Consider the following 17,811-nt stretch of genomic DNA (forward strand, 5'->3'; position numbering starts at 1 on the left):
TAAAATAGCTTTAGCCAACAGCTAGTTTACCTACCTTTTTTTGTTTCTGTACTTGAAAAATCCATTTTGATGCTCCAACATCTTAGAAATTGAGTTTGTTATACTGCATAAATAAGGCGCTAGCTAAATCCAATCATATTGGCAAGATAAGGAACACCAGATAAACTAATCCTGCTAAAAGGCAACTAGTTTAGCTTAGCATAGTAGCAGTAACTGTAACCTCTGCAGCATCTGACGTCATGTGATTTCATGTGGTTAAGTTCCCTTTAAATCAAATATGTAAGTATATTATCCGACATGCACTCTACAATCACTGCTGATAGATGGCTTTAGACCCTGTAGCCTGGTGGTGGGGGAGGCGGGACAGCCTCAAATTGTCTGCCCTTTCAAACTCATACCTGTGTGTACAGGCCTCTTGGACACCATCTGAGAGAGTTTTCTCCTGTGCAGGACATGTCATAAGTCAGGAGAGGTGTGTTTCTTGCCAGAGAAGGCAAATATGGTCATTTTTCTGCAAAAGAACTGCTAGTTTGAAGCTGGTTGGCATACCAACTCAATAACATTTATTTTGTTGTTACTTGTTAATAGTGTAACTGTTATTTGTTAAATTAGTGTAGTTATGTGTTAGGTGACTTAGGTTTACTTATTATATATTGAAATACTTTAAAACGTTAATATATTGTTAAATTTAAATAATTTTCAAATCTAAAAGAAATCCATAAAAGAGCCTTTCTTTGATTTTTCAGTTTAGGAATCGGTTAGGAATCGGAATCGTTTTAAAAGTACCGGTTCGGCATCGGAATCGTAAAAATCCAAACGGTACCCAACCCTACCTTGTACATACATTTGTCTCTTTAAAGGTATAATAAATCAATATATCTCACCACTAAAAATGTATATAAACACAATTATACAGCATACATTTTAGTCTGAGACCACTGTCATAAGAAAAAAAATGGATTGAAAAGGATGGATTTACACAGATGTTAGTCCCTTTTTCAAAGCTTTGGGGAGGTCCAATCAAATGTAGGCCTACTGTATTAATGTTCTGCAGATTGAAATTGATAAAACAATCTTATAGAGCGGCAGGTAGAAATTATTTATTTGTTTCCAGGCACAGCCAGAGCGAAAACGAGGTGAGAAGGATCGCCGCTGTGACGGCTGATGGTAAGAATGTAACCCTGACCGAACCGCTCAAGTACACTCACCTCGGGGTGACCGTCACGCTGCCCGATGGTACGTTGTTTGAGGGCCGAGCTGAAGTGGGTGTCCTCACCAGGAACATTGTTGTACGAGGCTCCCAAAACCAAGAATGGGACGACAAGATCCCAGCCTGCCCCGATGGCTTTAACACAGGTACTGTGTTTTAACTTTTCTGATTTAAATTTACACTAAACACAGTTTAAAAGTGAAGAATATGAGACATAATGAAGCTGTGAATTAAAATATATTCAAATTAACAACAATTTCAGATTCACCGACATATATTGTAGATATGTTTTCAGTTGGTTTAGAAAGGTTTACTGAAGATGAATTTCTTGTTTTTGTAGACTGATCAGTCAGTTAAACTTAAAACACATGAACCATTAAAAAAGCAGCAAATAATCACGTTTTAACAGCTGGGACCAGAAAGGTTCTGGTATTTCTGCTTAAAAATAATAAAATAATGTGTGATTGTTGAAAGAGAATCTATACATCCACTAACTTAATTTAGGCTAACAAGCAGGGATTGCATTGAATTGTGATGTAAGCCTTTTAATTGGAAAGAAATAATAGCCTTTTACCAAATTGTTATTTAATGAAGTTTAGCGTTTAGACTTTTTTTAAGATAATATCAACATCATGTATATTATCATAGGCGTATGCAGTATTAACATCCTTCTGTCCCTGTGCTGCAGGTGAATTCGCCACCCAAACCTGTTTCCAAGGACGGTTTGGAGAGGAGGTCGGCAGCGATCAGTTCGGAGGCTGCATCATGTTCCACGCACCCAGACCAAATGAGAATCTTGCAATCGGCAGACTAGAATATGTTGAGGTGAGACGCTTCAAACTCTCTCTGCTAAAATGTCTTTTATTCTTTACAGATAATTATATTGATCAGATTACGCATTTTAATCTTCTCATTTCAACTATCTGTCTTTTTTCTTTTATCTTTTGCGTGTACTTGTGTTATTACACAAATTGAAATGATAACCTTTATGTTTTTATGCTGCAGGTCTTCCATGCAGGACAGGCCTTCAGGCTGGGACGTTATCCCATCCACTGGCATCTGATGGGAGACATCAACTATAAGTCATATGTGCGAGGTTGTGCTATCCATCAGACCTTCAACAGGGCCGTAACCATTCACAACACTCACCGGCTGCTGGTGGAGCACAACGTTATCTACGACATCATGGGTGGGGCCTTCTTCATCGAGGACGGCATTGAGACGCAGAACATCCTGCAGTACAACCTGGCTGTGTTTGTCAAACAAAGCACCAGCCTGCTGAATGACGACGTCACTCCTGCAGCCTACTGGGTCACTAATCCCAACAACATCATCCGCCACAACGCCGCCGCAGGGGGCACCCACTTTGGCTTCTGGTACCGCATGAACGAGCACCCTGATGGCCCTTCCTTTGACCAAAACATCTGCCAGAAGCGGGTTCCCCTCGGTGAGTTTTACAACAACACCGTTCACTCTCAGGGCTGGTTTGGCCTTTGGATCTTCACAGACTTCTTCCCCATGAAGAACGGAGGCTGCTACTCCCAAACCCCTGAGCCAGCTGTCTTCCGCTCCCTCACAACCTGGAACTGTGAGAAAGGTGCCGAGTGGGTCAATGGTGGAGCTTTGCAGTTCAACAGCTTCCTGATGGTCAACAATGAGAAAGCAGGTATTGAAGCCAAGCGCATCATGCAGTGGGCTGTGAGCAGCTTCGGAGAGAAAGGAGGGGCGACCATATCCAACAGCACCATTGTGGCCTATGTGGACGAGCTCGGACTTGGAAATGACTATAGCACGCGACGAGGTGTCATCGCTCCACTGGACGATGGTCTGAGTGTCCTTAACACCAAGTTCATCAACTTCAACCGTAGTTTAAGCGCAGCCATCGGGGTAGCCTCAATCGATGGGACGTGTGTGGATCGGTGTGGTGGCTGGGCTGTCAGGTTTAGTGGTATCCAGTACTTCAATTCACCCAACAAGGCCGGCTTCAGGTGGGAGCATGAGGTGCAGTTGGTGGACACTGATGGCTCCCTCACAGGTACTCTTTAGTCTCTTACTGTTCATTTGTTTATGTATTGCACAAATTTATCACTTAGTCATAGTATGTTCAGTCTGTTGTATAACATTTCCAAACTATATTTTTAATCAGTCCCTCGTGTTTTCTTGTTTTCAGGAAATATCAATCACAAAGTCGTGCCTTCGAGCCCCTTGCTGGACCCCGCTCACTGTTCCGAAAGTGCCGAGTGGAGCGTAGGTTTCCCCGGCGCTGTGTGCGACCACACCGTCAACTTCCATCGTTTGGCGTTCAACAACCCATCACCGGCTTCTCTGGCCGGCAAGGATGTCATGTTAACCAACTCACATGGTATTAGCACACACACAGACTTACTGCTTTTACATGTCATTTTGTTGTGGAAGAAGCAGTAACTTATCTGTAATCTTTACTGTCCTCTACTGGTGCTTAGTTTGGAGTGCAGTAGATCTCTGTCTTGAAATTTACTGCAGAAACCTTTATAAAATAAACTATCAATAGCATATAACACAAACAATGTTCAATGCTTAAAATTGAACCATGACAAAGGATACAAACGGATTAGTATAAATTATTTCCATAGTGGTTATGACTGCTGTTTATGAAAAACGATTCAGAGTATCTCACGTCATCTGGTAAGCTGTTCCAAATTTTGGCCCCTACCTATTAAAATGGTCAAATATACTTTATAATTATTTTGTAAAATGTGTAATATGTAATTCAAAGAATACACACACTGAAAGTGCAAATATAATAAATAAAAGAAGACATGTAATGGAAACAAAATTGCGCAAAATCTCAAAATTGACGATGATGTTTTTTGCCTGCAGTGTCTGGTCTGTTTATATTCTGCTTATAAAATGCTATATAGGGTTAATGTAAAGCATTACCAAATGCATAAATGTACCTGCTGTAATATAAGAGTACAAGTTGTTTTAATTTGACTATTATAGGCATCAGTGTGGTTCCCTATTTGAAGAAGAGAATGACTCATAAGTTTGGCTGGATGGCCTTGCTGCCCTCTGAACAAACGTACAACTGGTACTTTAACAATGTGGATCAAATTACCAACATCACTTATACTGCAAAATTCTACGGCTTCAAGGTGGGTAAAAGAGCCTTCACTTGATGTGATTTAAGCACAATAATAGGACCATACTATATAAATGTACATCAAATCTCAAACAATTTTTCTGCTTTGCTTGTACTTTTCCCCCCTGACACAGTCCGATCAATATGTGATCATCAACCACAACTTCACCCAGAGTCTAGACAGATTCCGTATCATCGATGAGAGGAACGGCTCATCGACAGCGCTGAGCTTCAGCAACAACAAGAATGGAGACTGGTACTTCAACAAGACCTCCAACAACCTCTACTACATCGGTTAGATTTACTTTACTATGGATCTATTGATTTTAATGCTAATTAAATTGATTGATTTATCTTTCAGTTGTTTATATTAAGCAAAGAAGCCAAACTTTGACTGATTGTAGCTTCTCAAATGTGAGGATTGCCATTTTTCTCAATGGGGTTTTGAACTTTGGGTCAGACAAAACAAGATATTGCAGCTGAACAATTTTTTTTTACATTTTAAAGACTGTAAGTACTTACTTGGCAATAAACCTTTTTCTGATTCTGATTATGAAGAGCGGAAACTGTTCTGAATCTGTTGGCACCTGCCAAAACCAAAATTATTTTTGTGAGCAGTGCTATTGTTAATGGTCTTAATCCACATCTTAAATCACAGTAAGCCATTAGATTTTATGATGTCTTCAAACTGGAGTTCATAGTTTGTCCTTTTACGACTAAATCACACAGGAACATTCAGCAAAACATTCAGTGATTGATTTGTTTGCTGTGTCTACAGTATCTGGGAAGACAAGCCAGCGCAGGCGTCGTAACAGCGTTGACCGCTCCATGATGGACTCCGAGGTGAACTTCATGGTGTTCCGATGCTTCTTCCCCAACTGCATCCAACCACCTCCACCACCTCCAGCCACACTCGCCCCCTTACCCACCGGCCGGCCTGACAACTTCACGTACGCTTAACCCTCTTCAACATTTTATTAATGCCATACCAGGAATAAACTATCTCACTAGCTATAGTCAGACAGAAAAAGTGTTCAGCAATGTATTTCCTCTACTTACTCTATTTCTAACATAATACAGTAATGTAAAAATAGGGTGAGGGTTACAAGTAAAAAGTCCTATATTCAAAATCTTACTTAAGTAAAAATACATAAGTGTTAATAGCCTAATGTACTATCAGAACTAACATTTTTTATTTCTGTATGTTGACTCTGGTTTCCTAACGCTAAAATTTTTCTTTGTTTGTGTGGTTCTCTCTAGTCGGTGGTCTGATGTCTCTTTCTGGAAAAGTTCAGCTGAAAATAACTTTTCTGTACCAACAGAGGGCTCTGATGTGGTCATCCCAGCAGGTAATGTCTAGAAGAACACCAACATTTTTTAAATAAACCAAAAGAAAAAGACAACTAATGTAGAAATGTTCATTATGTTGACAGTATTGTTTTTAAATTCACAATAACAGCCAAATATTTGGCTTGAACCAGATCTTATGGTAGTAAACTGTTAGTGTTTAGGTACAACTGTGTATATATATACATATATATATATATATATATATATATATATATATATATATATATATATATATATATATATATATATATATATATATATATATATATATATATATATATACATATATATATATATATATATATATATACATATATATATATATATATAAATACTTTTGTATCCACGTCAAACCACAGGGAAGTGGGTTGTTTTGGACATCAACACTCCTCCTCTCAACAAGCTGACGGTCATTGGAGTTCTCGAAATCCCCGACAACATGAACAGCTCATCCTCCAGACAGGCGCGGGCTGCTCCTGAATACAGCACTGTGGTGGTAGACGCTGTTTACATCTCCATCCAGGTCAGTGTGATCACGTATCACTCTCACTTCCATGATCACTCAGATTATCACTTTAAAAGAAATCATGTTTTTTCATGTATTTTTTTTTCTTTTAAGAGCTGAACTTTTGCAAGTGTAAAGTTATTTATCGTCTTTTGTGTTGTTAAATGTCAGTTTATGTCCCCACCAGGAACAACAGAAGCCTCTTTGGACGTATTAGATACAGATCTGAGTGGATGGTATCAGCAGTAACAGTTTAACATGACAGAACAGAGAAAAAGTATCATCAAAGAGTGTCATCAACATTTAACTAAATCAATCAGTGGTGGAAGAAGTATTCAGAATAATGTATTTCATATTACTGGATTATAACTATTGAAGCATTGATGTGTTTATCACTTTAATGTTGCAGCTAGTAAAAGTGGAGCTATTATTTGCCTCCACAATGTAGAGTAGAAGTACAAAATAGGAATAAAATGGAAATTCTCAATTAAAGTACAAGTACCCTCAAAACTTGACAGTACTTGCGTGAAAGTGCTTTGTTACATTTCACAGAATGTCCGCATAAATTGATAAAATTAGATAGCACTGTAGAGATTAGATAATAGATAAATAGATAATGTAAGTAAAAGCAGAGAGTTGATGCCTGGTTCAGTACAGTATGTTCAGTGAGTGATGTTTGTGTCTCCTGCTGTTTCAGGGCGGCAGGCTGATCGCAGGATGGGCTGACGAACCGTTCAGAGGTCAGCTGCACATCAAACTGAGAGGGAACCACCGCACGCCTGACTGGCCTCTGCCTAACGGACCCAACCAGGGATCCAAAGTCCTGGGTAAGAAAACAGCATCAAAAATAACTTTGCCTGAACTAATAGATTAAATATTTGCTACTGTACCTTTCATGCAATGTTTATGTACTACTACTGAATTACTTTAAATCTAAATCGCCTACCCTAATATTTTAAATATATATTATGAAACATATATTTAATTATATTATTCATCATAAATCAGTATCTTTTGTTTGTATAAATGAATGACCAAATTATATATATATGTAACATATAGTATAATAATGCCATAAAATAAATAATACCAGCCCAGAGGGATTCCGACTCTGTGTGTATATTGTTGTACCACAGGTGTGTTTGGTACACTGGAGCTGTATGGACAACCTCACAACGTTTACCACACCAAACTGGCTGCCACTGCTGACTCTGGATCCAACACTCTGACCCTGTCGCAGTCTGTGGACTGGCAGGTCAGCGTGGTTTCTTTTTACTTTTAACTCTGTATTTGTGTTTTGAAATGTAAAGTTTTTTAAAGTACACGTAATTAAACAATAATTGTTTATGTGGTTATGTATCTAATAGTCTGACCACTGCCAAAGCTAGTATTCAGCCATGTGTTTCCATGTTGTTTTTGCAGGTTGGAGACGAGGTGGTCATCTCCACCACCAGCTACAACGCGTTGGAGACAGAAAAACATCAGATCACTGCCGTGTCAGCAGACGGCCGTAATCTGACCCTGAACCAGTCTTTGATCCACACTCACATCGGTCAGTTCAACATCTCTAAAGATACTGCAACTGTCTCCAGAGCTGCAGAATGATGTTCAACGTACTGCAAAAATGTCCAATCGAATAATATCCATGTTGCTACTCGCCAGCTAATATGTCTCACTAGATATTCAGCTCATTGTCACGTTATAAAAGTTTTCACATTTGCTTTTAGATTACAGATTTACAAGTTTATGCTACAGATCTAATTTAAACAGTTGTAAACATTTGAAACAGTGTAGTATGTTGCAGTGTGCATTTCTATTGTATTATACTGAAATATCCATAGTTTCAGACTGACCTTTGTCTGTCTGTCTCTCTCTCTCTCTCTCTCTGTCTCTCTCTCTCTCTTCAGGTGAGACTCGCTCCGTCTCCGGTACATCGCTCTCCTACACTCTGGCGGCTGATGTCGGTCTCGTGACCAGAAACATTAAGATCATTGGTCAGGAGTATCTAGATATGATGACGGAGTCCTTCGGAGCCAGACTTTTGGTGGGCACCTACTCGTGGGCCGGAATCGACTATAAAGGTAGGTAGAGTATTAAATGTGATTTCTATTCTAACAGGATAGTGTGTTGACTGTGTGACGATAACTTCATATACTTCATACTCCACCCTGGTATGGTTTTGCCTTAATTTCTATTTAAATACATTAAGCATGTTTGATGTTTTATTCCTAAAGGCAAGGCTCAGATCAGGAACGTGGAGTTCTTCCGCTCTGGTCAAGAAGGCTGGACCGACTACACTGACCCTCGTTACTCTGTGGCCTTCCTCAACCTGGGAGAGGTACAGCAACACACACACACACACGCACACACACACACACACACACACACACACACACACACACACACACACACATTAAAACCTAAGGATTACCGGACTACATGCATGTTGAATGAAACCTAAATGTGGAGGCTACATACACTTTGGAATAAAGAGTCCTCTTAATTGTATCTATGTGAAAATAAATTTACTCTGAGGCTCGAATGAAAATTGACTTATTAATAAATCTAGAAGTGTTATGGCAGTTTACGCCCATCAGACAGATAAATGAAGATAAAGAATTATGGCTCTCAAAGACTATGGAAGTTTTAATACAATTTTTAAATACAGGAACTGCTTTTCTTTGGAAAAGTAAGAGTATCAAGTTTTATATCAGAACAATACAAAAATCTAAGTAAAGTAATTGTGCAGAAATAATTACTTTAAAGAAATATTCTTTTTCTACATTATGTAACTGGATCACAGAGCTGGAAAAAGTCTCTTATCTGTTATAACAATCAGTAGGAGTTCACATGACCTCTAGGTGCTGTTTAGACTTGTTGTAGCTCACTAATAAGAGGGAAGTATCTGTTAAATTTGTAAAATGCAAAATAAATATGTTTTTTTTTGTGTTGAAAGGTTTCAGAAAAAGACTCGTACATTCAGGGTTGTGCTTTTCACGACGGCTTCTCTCCAGCCATCGGAGTTTTTGGGACGGACGGACTGAACGTTGACGATAACGTTGTCTACCGCACTGTGGGAGAAGGTGAACACTGAACCCTCAAAAAAGGATTTACAAATATGTTAACATTTACACATTGGGACGGATAATGCAATACGATTTAATTTAATAAATTAAATGAAGTAAATGTGGCCAGTTTAACAAAGTGAAGTCAGTTTCCCCAGCACTGAACAGGAACTCTTTAAAGTATTAAAATGCATTCCTGTTTTCAGGTTTCAGAATTTGGGGCAACAAGATAAAACTGAGGAGGAACCTGGTGATGATGACGCAGTGGCCTGGATCATATCAGGACAGAGAGGAGCCCTTTAACTACGCCTGGAACGCTGCCATCGAGGTCCGTCATCTCAAAATACAATATAAACTACTTATAGTATTAAAATCTGTTGCTGCATTTTTGATCTGTACTGTATTTTTTCAGGTCAATGAGGGGACAAATGTTGTGCTGCAGCATAACATTGTGGCAGGTTACGAGAGAGTCGCTTATCGTATCAACGGTGAACCATGTCCAGGTGACGGAAATGATTACGATGAATGAGTGATAGTGAACGTTTCTTATGCTGGCCTGACATTTTCTGAGTTTCCGATCATGTCATAGATCTTGAGTGCTCAGACTGACGAGAAGGATGCAGAACAGAAGTTCTCAGATTGTTTTCCTCTGTGACTTCTGCAGGTTATCTGAACAAGAATGAGAAGTGGATTCACAATGAGGCTCACGGCGGTCTGTTCGGAGTCTATCTGAACAAAGACGGTTTGCCCGGCTGCAGCCTCATCCAGGGCTTCTTCGTCTGGAGGAGCTTTGACTACGGCATCTACTTCCAGGTCTCAATACGAAACTTCTTCTTTTACGGAAACCTTCATTTATGGGCTTAATTCATCCACAAAGCAATGCGCGGAGTTGGGCCTCTTAACCTCGAGGTCAAGTGATGTTAAGGGTCAGGAAAAGTAAAGAAAACTGGCCATCTGAGTCTCTTTGGGGTTGAAGAGGCTCAGAGAAAGTAATTGATGTGTATTTAGTTTCTGCTGTCTTTTTAAGGTACATTATGCGAATGTTCATGTAAAAACGTTTATGTTTACTGGAGCAAAATAGCTGATACTCTGGTCTTAATATCACTGGGTTTTATTCAATTCACAGGGAAATATTTATAAGAGTTTATGGATACTGAAAGAAAGACCAAGAACCGCAGGATTAAGATAACCTTGATTGTTCACAAGAAATGACAACGGATCATCATCTTGTTCTTCCCCTCCCTTCACAGACCATCATGGATGTTATTGTTTCCAACGTGACCCTGGTGGACAACGGGATGGGCATCATGCCTCTCATCTTCGCTCCTCCTTCTCTCTCCCATGCATACGCAGATAAAACTGCACATATTCAGGTGAGAGGGTTTATTTAGTTTTTACTTTCCTCTCATATTGATCACATATCATTTAGGTAGTTTGGTGTATAGTAGTGACTTTAATATTGACATATTTTTTTAATTCCTCATGCTAATCTTTTCCCAGAATGCTTTGATTGTTGGCAGCAGCCCGAGCTTCAACTGTTCAGCCACTTTGCCCAGCAGTGACTTTAATATGGTCATCAGCAACGGCCATCGAGCCCCAAGGCCTCTCAAAGGTACAGTACCAACTGATGCTGCCAAAACATCACGTCACTGCTACAAAGTAGATTTATTGTTTTGATTTGGGGATAACGTGACATTCTTAGGCTGAGAAATCTTAGGCTGTATTTGTATGTGTATTTGTGTTGATACAGAAACAGTTTTTGCAATGAAAAATAAAAACTTGGACATCTGGACTTTACAAACATCTTGAATAAATTAGTAAAGAGGTTCTAATTGTTTCATTTTGACTATTTAATTTAACCAACCAAGAAATTTAACGTCATTGAAAGTTCCTTTTTTGCAGGTTAAACTTTGTGACTCTGTTTTCACTCTGTACAGGTGGCAGATCTGGAATCTGTTGGCCAACTTTTGGATCTGCACACAACAGTGCTCCAATAAAGTCCCATCATGTGAACAACAACTACAACGCCATCAAAGGACTAATGAAAGTCATAGGTGAGTTCAAGCTCTGAGGTGTGGGAGTAGTAGTATTGATGGAGTGATGTTTGCCATCTTCACAGTGAACGTATTCCTTTTTCCTCATTTCTCTTGCTTCGTTTTCAGACACGACATTCGTCGGTTTCCGAGATGTCTGCTCCGGCGAGACTAACTTCATGTTCATCACCAACCCGATCAACGAGGACCTGCAGCACCCTGTGCACGTTTCAGGCATAACGATGATCGACAGCACAGAGCAGGCCAGAGTCTTCATCCACAGGCCTGATGTGAGGTAAATCAACAGATACCAGGCTTGCAAAATCTGCAATTCAATTTCTATGTACATGATATAGTGAGAAAATAATTTATAAAATTGGAGACACACCTGCATAAGTATACAATGAAATGACAACAGCAAAATATGTTTCAGAGGAAAATAGATTTAATATTTGATTTTTGTGTTAAGGAATGTTCTAAAAAATTTAAAAGTGATATGATCGTTTTCAGATGTGTTTATTTTCCTGGTTCATTAACGCTTCTGAGTTAGACTCTAGTGTCTTGCCATCTCATCAAAGTCAAATATATTAATTGTTGCTGCTTAAATGTAGGATTTGAACTGACAAAAACAAGTGTATTTTTACATAAAATGTTTTTGAACTTGAAATCACCATTATAAGACTTAGATTACAACTTTCTGCTGTTTTGTGCTTGGTGAAATAATGTTGCTAACTTGATGTTTTTGTGCTTTAGTAAAGCGAACCCATCTGACTGTGTGGACATGGACTGCGACGCGAAGAAGAAGACCTTGTTGAAGGACTTGGACGGTTCATTCCTGGGTGCAGTGGGAGCTGTGGTGCCTCAGTCTGAGTACGAGTGGGGAGGTGATCCCAGGAGAGGGCTGGGCGACTACCGAATCCCAAAAGTCATGCTCACTTTCCTCAACGGCAGCCGCATCCCTGTGAACCAGATCGCTCCACAAAAAGGTAGCGAGATCGATGGAGGGAAAAAAGACCAATGCAAATAAAAGATATAAAGTTAAAATGAATACATTAGTTTATTGGTTTTATGCGCAGTGTTTGAAGACCTTGCAGAGTCAAAAGTTTTATTGTTAAAGATAAAGACAGAAAATAGAAGAATTATTACACATACCTACTGTCCTGTGTTACCCCTCTGCTGACAGGTATATCAGAAAATCATAAATAATAAAACTAATTTTATGCCTGCGGTGTGTTCCCGGTGTTAGGTGTGATCAGGAAAGACTGCACGTACATGAGTTCCTGGCAGAGCTACAAGTGTTTCGGGCTGAACTACAGGATGCTGGCGATTGAGAGTCTGGACTCTGACACAGAGACCAGACGTCTGTCCCCCGTCGCTGTGCTCGGAGACGGCTTTTTGGATCTGATCAACGGTTGGTTGTATCCTGTAGTTCTGTGTTCTCTGTATATGATTAAAACCCCAAAACAACCTCTAAAATCAGTTGGGAAAAAGAAAACAGAAAGTGTTTAATTCAGTTGTCTTTGCATCCAGGTCCTCAGGATCACGGTTGGTGTTCAGGCTACACCTGCCAGAAGAGAGTGTCTCTCTTCCACAGCATCGTGGCCACTGGTCGCTCCTACGACGTCTTCTTCACTAGCGTTAGCCCTCAGAAACTTCGCCTCATGATGCTCAACGCTGATCCATCTGAGGTCAGTGCACAGCCAGGAGAACACTAAATATTACAGTTGACAACATTAACAGCTTCCCTTTTTAGATTTTCAGTACAATAATGTTATTAAGTTGTAGAGTTCTTTAAAGTGCCCATATTATGAAAAAATCACTTTTTCTGGGATTTGGGGTGTTATGTTGTGTCTCTGGTGCTTCCACACACATAGAAACTTTGAAAAAAATCCACCCATGCTGTTTAGAGTGAGATACGGTTTCTGAATGTGTCCTGCCTTCAGTCTCTGGGTGAGCTGTTCAAAATCGGCACGGCTTGTGACGTCACAAGCCGAAACGAGCAGGCTAACCGCAACCATTAGCTCGTAGCGTTAGCATGCTAACGCTAATGCTAACGCTAGTATGCTAACACTAGCATGCTACCTCGTTCTCAGTAGCAAAGCACTGCTACAACACACACAAGTTCACCATAATCTACAAAAGAACTACTTACATGTGCGCCCTCATTTAGAAGTCTCCCAGCTAATCCTGCCTTGTAACTGACCGAAGTTGTAGAAACAGCCTTTCTTTTACTGTCTATGGAGCTAGCTAGCTGACATGATCTACATCTGAGCTACTGGGCATGTGCAGTGCAATCAAAGATAGTACAGAAGAAGAAGAAGAAAAGAGGTCTCACTCTGTAGCTAAAACAGAGACCAGCTGAAAAGAGGATCTGCAGCAGTGAGAGAGAGCACTGCAGTACAACAAAAATATGGTGTTTTTTGAAAATTAAACCATGTAAACCTATTCTGGTACAACCTTAAAATACAATTATGAACCTGAAAATGAGCATAATATGGCTGCTTTAAATGTGACAATTTTTAAACTAAAATACATTTTGTTTTTTGATGTGTGCAGAGCATCATGGTGTCAGTCTTCTACTCCAAGCCACAGCGGTTGGATGTGTACGTTGACAACAATCTAATTGCCCCAACTAACGTTCAGTGGAACGCTGACAACACTGACTACACCCTGAAGAAGCCCATCTATGCAGGTACTAATGCTTTACACAAGCAGGTTAGGGCCTTCAGAATCTATTAAACACTCTAATCTTATTATGTCGGGTGTGTTTTTTCTGTAGGTGTAATCAAATGTGTGGAGTAGGGCAATATAATACACACACATATACATACACATTTTGTTCATGTGTTTTCGTATGGTGATGTTGATCGAATTTCTTTTATAATAATAATACATTTTATTTATATAGTGCTTTACATGGTACTCAAAGACACTTTACAGTAAAACCAGCACATATAGCACATTAAAAACATATAAGCAATAAAACCAACACATAAAACAAGCATATTAAAAGCAATTAAAAACAATAAAACCAGTAACTATCAGGTGAGAAATGGAAGACTATTGTATGTGGAAAGCTAATCTGATGAGGTGTGTTTTGATTAGTGTTTTGAATGTGTCCAGGTCAGTACAGTCACAGATGTGTATGGGTAGGGAGTTCCAGAGGGGGCTGCAATAGTGAAAGCTCTGTCACCCCAGGTACGGTGCTTGGTCCTGAGTGGTGAGGAGGTTTGCGTCAGAGGAGCGGAGTTTACGGGGGGGATTGTGGTGGTGTAGCAGGTCTGTGAGGTAGGACGGAGCCTAGTTATGGAGGGCTTTGTGGGTGAGGAGGAGGAATTTAAACTGGATGCGTTGGGAAACAGGGAGCCAGTGGAGGTTCTAAAGAACGGGAGTGATGTGATCACAGGAATGGGTGTGGGTGAGGAGACGGGCAGTAGAGTTTTGGATGTATTGGAGTTTATGTAAGGCTTTTGCAGGTGAACCATAGAGGATGCTGTTGCAGTAGTCAATTCTGGAAGTGATGAAGGCGTGAATCAAAGTTTCGGCAATAGAGAAGTTGAGTGATGGGCGGAGACGGGCAATGCTTTTGAGGTGAAAGAAGGCAGTTCTGGTTATTTGGTTGATGTGATTTTCAAAAGTGAGGGTGCTGTCGAAGATGACTCCCAGGTTACGGATGTGTGGGGATGGAGACAGGGTGGAGTTGTTGACAGTGAGACAGAAGTTATGGGTGTTCTTTGTGAGGGATTTCGGGCCCATGAGCATCAAGTCGGATTTATTGTATTTGAGCTGGAGGAAGTTGGTTTGCATCCAGGTTTGAATATCGGTGAGGCAGTTGGTCAGGGTGGAGGATGTAGCTGTGGTGATGGATTCGGTAGAGATGTAGATCTGGACATTTTTGTGTGGAAGTTTCCCTTGATATAATGGATTTATGTATGGGACAGATGTAGGCTAGTGTTAACATTTGTATGTGTGATAAGGGAGTCTGTAAGATAAGTTTTTTTGCCAATTTTTATTCTGAAAACTGAATAAAAATATGTGAATAATGATAATCAAAAATAACCATAACATTTATTAGGGGACTAGGAAAAAAGCAGGGTCTAAGTAGCAAAACTTAAGTTTAATTCAGCAATCATATTACTGTATGTCTTTATCTTTCTTTTATCCCTTCAGATCAATACGTCCCCCAATTGAATGCCACTGTGGGCACCAACTACTTCGACCAGGACTACAAGATGATGAAGGTCGTACTAAGAGGCACCCAGCCAGTGGAGATCCGAACTTCCCCGCTTCTCTTCATCTCCTTTGAGCTGCCCGCCATGACTGAGGATCAATTTTTTGGAGAAAGTCTGATCCAGAACCTTGCTGTATTCCTCAAGATTCCCCCAAATATGATCCGAATCACTAACATCATCCGGGGGGATGGAGGTGCACGGCGCAGGAAGAGATCTACGAGCCTGAAGGTGGAGGTGGAGATCAAGAAACCTCCAGTCCAGCAAACCACCAACAGCACCAACAGTGAGTGGGAGTACAGTACTTTCTGAGCTTATATTGTATTTACAGACTGTTTTTAGGTCTAATCTGTGAACATCTCTGTGTTCCCTTTGTCGCCTCAGATGAGGAGGACTTTACGTTGTTGAAGAGCATCGCTGATGATCTGGGTCAGGCAGCAGTTTCCGGAAACCTCAGTCAGTCCATCGGCTTCAACGTCTCTTCGATGGGTGTCATCCGGCCTCCTCCCCCATCATCTGACCCCAGCTGGAATCAGGTGAACGTCAAGACTTAATCTTAACATCTACTTAGTAAAACTTGCACTAAAAAAACAATTCTGTCAGGTTTACACGAATGCTGGTTCTATGGTTTTCTGCTTTTAAATTTTAGGAGGCCACAGCAGAAGTGACGAGGGAGGAGCCTACAGTGAGCTACGTGTCCAGGGTGTACAATCTGCTGCTGATAGAGGAGCCGATAGCCGGAGAGTTTGTGGGTCCTCTGTACCAGCAGCCCAGTCTCATGGCTGTGGATGAGCAGGTGAGGCAATGATATATCTGGAAACAGGTTGTTCTCACTGCACAGCTGCTGCTAAATCAAAGAAATTACAGTTTTCTGTTCCTGATTTTCTATCATCGAGTTCATCCTCCCCATCTTGATTTCTGAGTACAGTACTGATAGTTTTATTTTTGTTGATTCAGCTTGCATAGTATTTTGTTCACTTTGTTCTTTTGTTTGTTGGTCAAAACAATGCTCACTTTAAGATGATTTAGAACCATCTTAGAAGATGCTTACCATTAGCCTGGCTTTGCCCTCCTACGTACTTATGCTCAGTTGTCATTTTCCTTCAGTACACAATCTGGGTTTGCGTTATATTCTTGGGTTTTCTCCGGCCAAATCTTTGGCGGTCCAATCAGCGAACAGAGGGAGTGGCTGAGAACGATGACGTTGAGGTCGTGGATCGTGCGCTAGTTTGAATTGTAGTTTCGTAATGACGGCAGAGAAAGATGCGAGCGAAGCCATTCGGTCCGTTGTGGCAACGCTGCCGAATATCCAGATCCTGAGTTTTATTGGTGGCCATGATGTTGTGGCCCTCCTTTTTTTTTCCAGCTCTCTCCGTTAATGGTGAAGGAGTCGGCTAAGGCAAACGCTAGTATTGCTAAGCCGACGTCACGACCAAACGTTAGCGATTGGTTGTGGCTAGGGCTGTCAATCGATTAAAAAAATTAATCTAATTAATTACATACTCTGTAATTAATTAATAGAAATTAATCGCATACATAATTAACAGTGCCTGAACCGATACTTTTTAAGAAAGTAAAAAAAGAAAAGAAAAAAAAAGGGTACTAAACAACAGTTGGTGACATTAAAGAACGGCTTGTTTATTGCTAAGGCCATATGGTCAAAATTAAATGATTTAATAATAATGTATAACAATAACAATAACTTATTTCACTAGTAAATTGCTGTTGAACGACAAAAACAACCACCAGGTGGGAAAAGGACATTTACAATAACTTCAAATGCACCATGAGGCTGTAGTTTACCAGTTTCATTGAACGCACCGTCTGTGTTGTTTTTCCGACAGCTGAAACACAGTCAAACTTTACACCGTTTAGCGTTAGCTGTCAACATTTTAACCGTTTTTAATCCAGCTACTAGCTAGCGTTAGGCTAACGTTAGCTGTTGACATAGGCATAGGCAGTCGAGTATATAGCGTCACGTGCAGTGGTGTTTGTGTTGTCTGTATCGTCTTCAGAGCATCAGAGAGAAGAGCAAACATATCAGTGGCACCAGATTTCGGTAGCCAGGGTTGGCAGGAAGAAGATTTTTACAAGTAAATGTTCCAATTAATGATCCAGGCAGCACATTCTCGTCTCCCTCCTTCATTTTACAGTCCAATGGTGGCTAGAACGGCTGGAATGGATTAATCTGCGTTATTTTTTTTAATGCGTTATTTTTTCTCAGATTAATTAATCGAAATTAACGCGTTATTTTGACAGCCCTAGTTATGGCAGATCTAGCGTGGCTCTGGGCAGATC

The 17,811-nt window shown here is 40.3% G+C and overlaps 1 protein-coding gene across 1 annotated transcript in view; it reads left to right on the forward strand.

Moving 5' to 3' along the window:
- The window catches only part of pkhd1l1.1 (PKHD1 like 1, tandem duplicate 1), a 48,958-nt gene that overhangs the window by 28,224 nt on the left and 2,923 nt on the right, over positions 1-17,811 (forward strand). The window contains exons 46-74 of the mRNA XM_031295688.2: positions 1,115-1,356; positions 1,899-2,035; positions 2,216-3,245; positions 3,381-3,572; positions 4,193-4,344; positions 4,466-4,625; positions 5,110-5,281; positions 5,592-5,680; positions 6,041-6,204; positions 6,884-7,013; positions 7,323-7,441; positions 7,609-7,738; positions 8,094-8,267; positions 8,421-8,524; positions 9,143-9,269; positions 9,458-9,579; positions 9,664-9,754; positions 9,916-10,064; positions 10,502-10,624; positions 10,752-10,863; positions 11,189-11,305; positions 11,414-11,579; positions 12,038-12,270; positions 12,531-12,695; positions 12,815-12,972; positions 13,841-13,976; positions 15,455-15,799; positions 15,898-16,049; positions 16,163-16,309. Of these exons, the coding sequence (XP_031151548.1) occupies positions 1,115-1,356; positions 1,899-2,035; positions 2,216-3,245; positions 3,381-3,572; positions 4,193-4,344; positions 4,466-4,625; positions 5,110-5,281; positions 5,592-5,680; positions 6,041-6,204; positions 6,884-7,013; positions 7,323-7,441; positions 7,609-7,738; positions 8,094-8,267; positions 8,421-8,524; positions 9,143-9,269; positions 9,458-9,579; positions 9,664-9,754; positions 9,916-10,064; positions 10,502-10,624; positions 10,752-10,863; positions 11,189-11,305; positions 11,414-11,579; positions 12,038-12,270; positions 12,531-12,695; positions 12,815-12,972; positions 13,841-13,976; positions 15,455-15,799; positions 15,898-16,049; positions 16,163-16,309 (5,338 nt within the window). The remainder of the gene's footprint in view (positions 1-1,114; positions 1,357-1,898; positions 2,036-2,215; positions 3,246-3,380; positions 3,573-4,192; positions 4,345-4,465; positions 4,626-5,109; positions 5,282-5,591; positions 5,681-6,040; positions 6,205-6,883; positions 7,014-7,322; positions 7,442-7,608; positions 7,739-8,093; positions 8,268-8,420; positions 8,525-9,142; positions 9,270-9,457; positions 9,580-9,663; positions 9,755-9,915; positions 10,065-10,501; positions 10,625-10,751; positions 10,864-11,188; positions 11,306-11,413; positions 11,580-12,037; positions 12,271-12,530; positions 12,696-12,814; positions 12,973-13,840; positions 13,977-15,454; positions 15,800-15,897; positions 16,050-16,162; positions 16,310-17,811) is intronic.

This window comes from Sander lucioperca, chromosome 14 (genome assembly GCF_008315115.2).
Source record: "Sander lucioperca isolate FBNREF2018 chromosome 14, SLUC_FBN_1.2, whole genome shotgun sequence".
Taxonomy (NCBI): Eukaryota; Metazoa; Chordata; class Actinopteri; order Perciformes; family Percidae; genus Sander; species Sander lucioperca.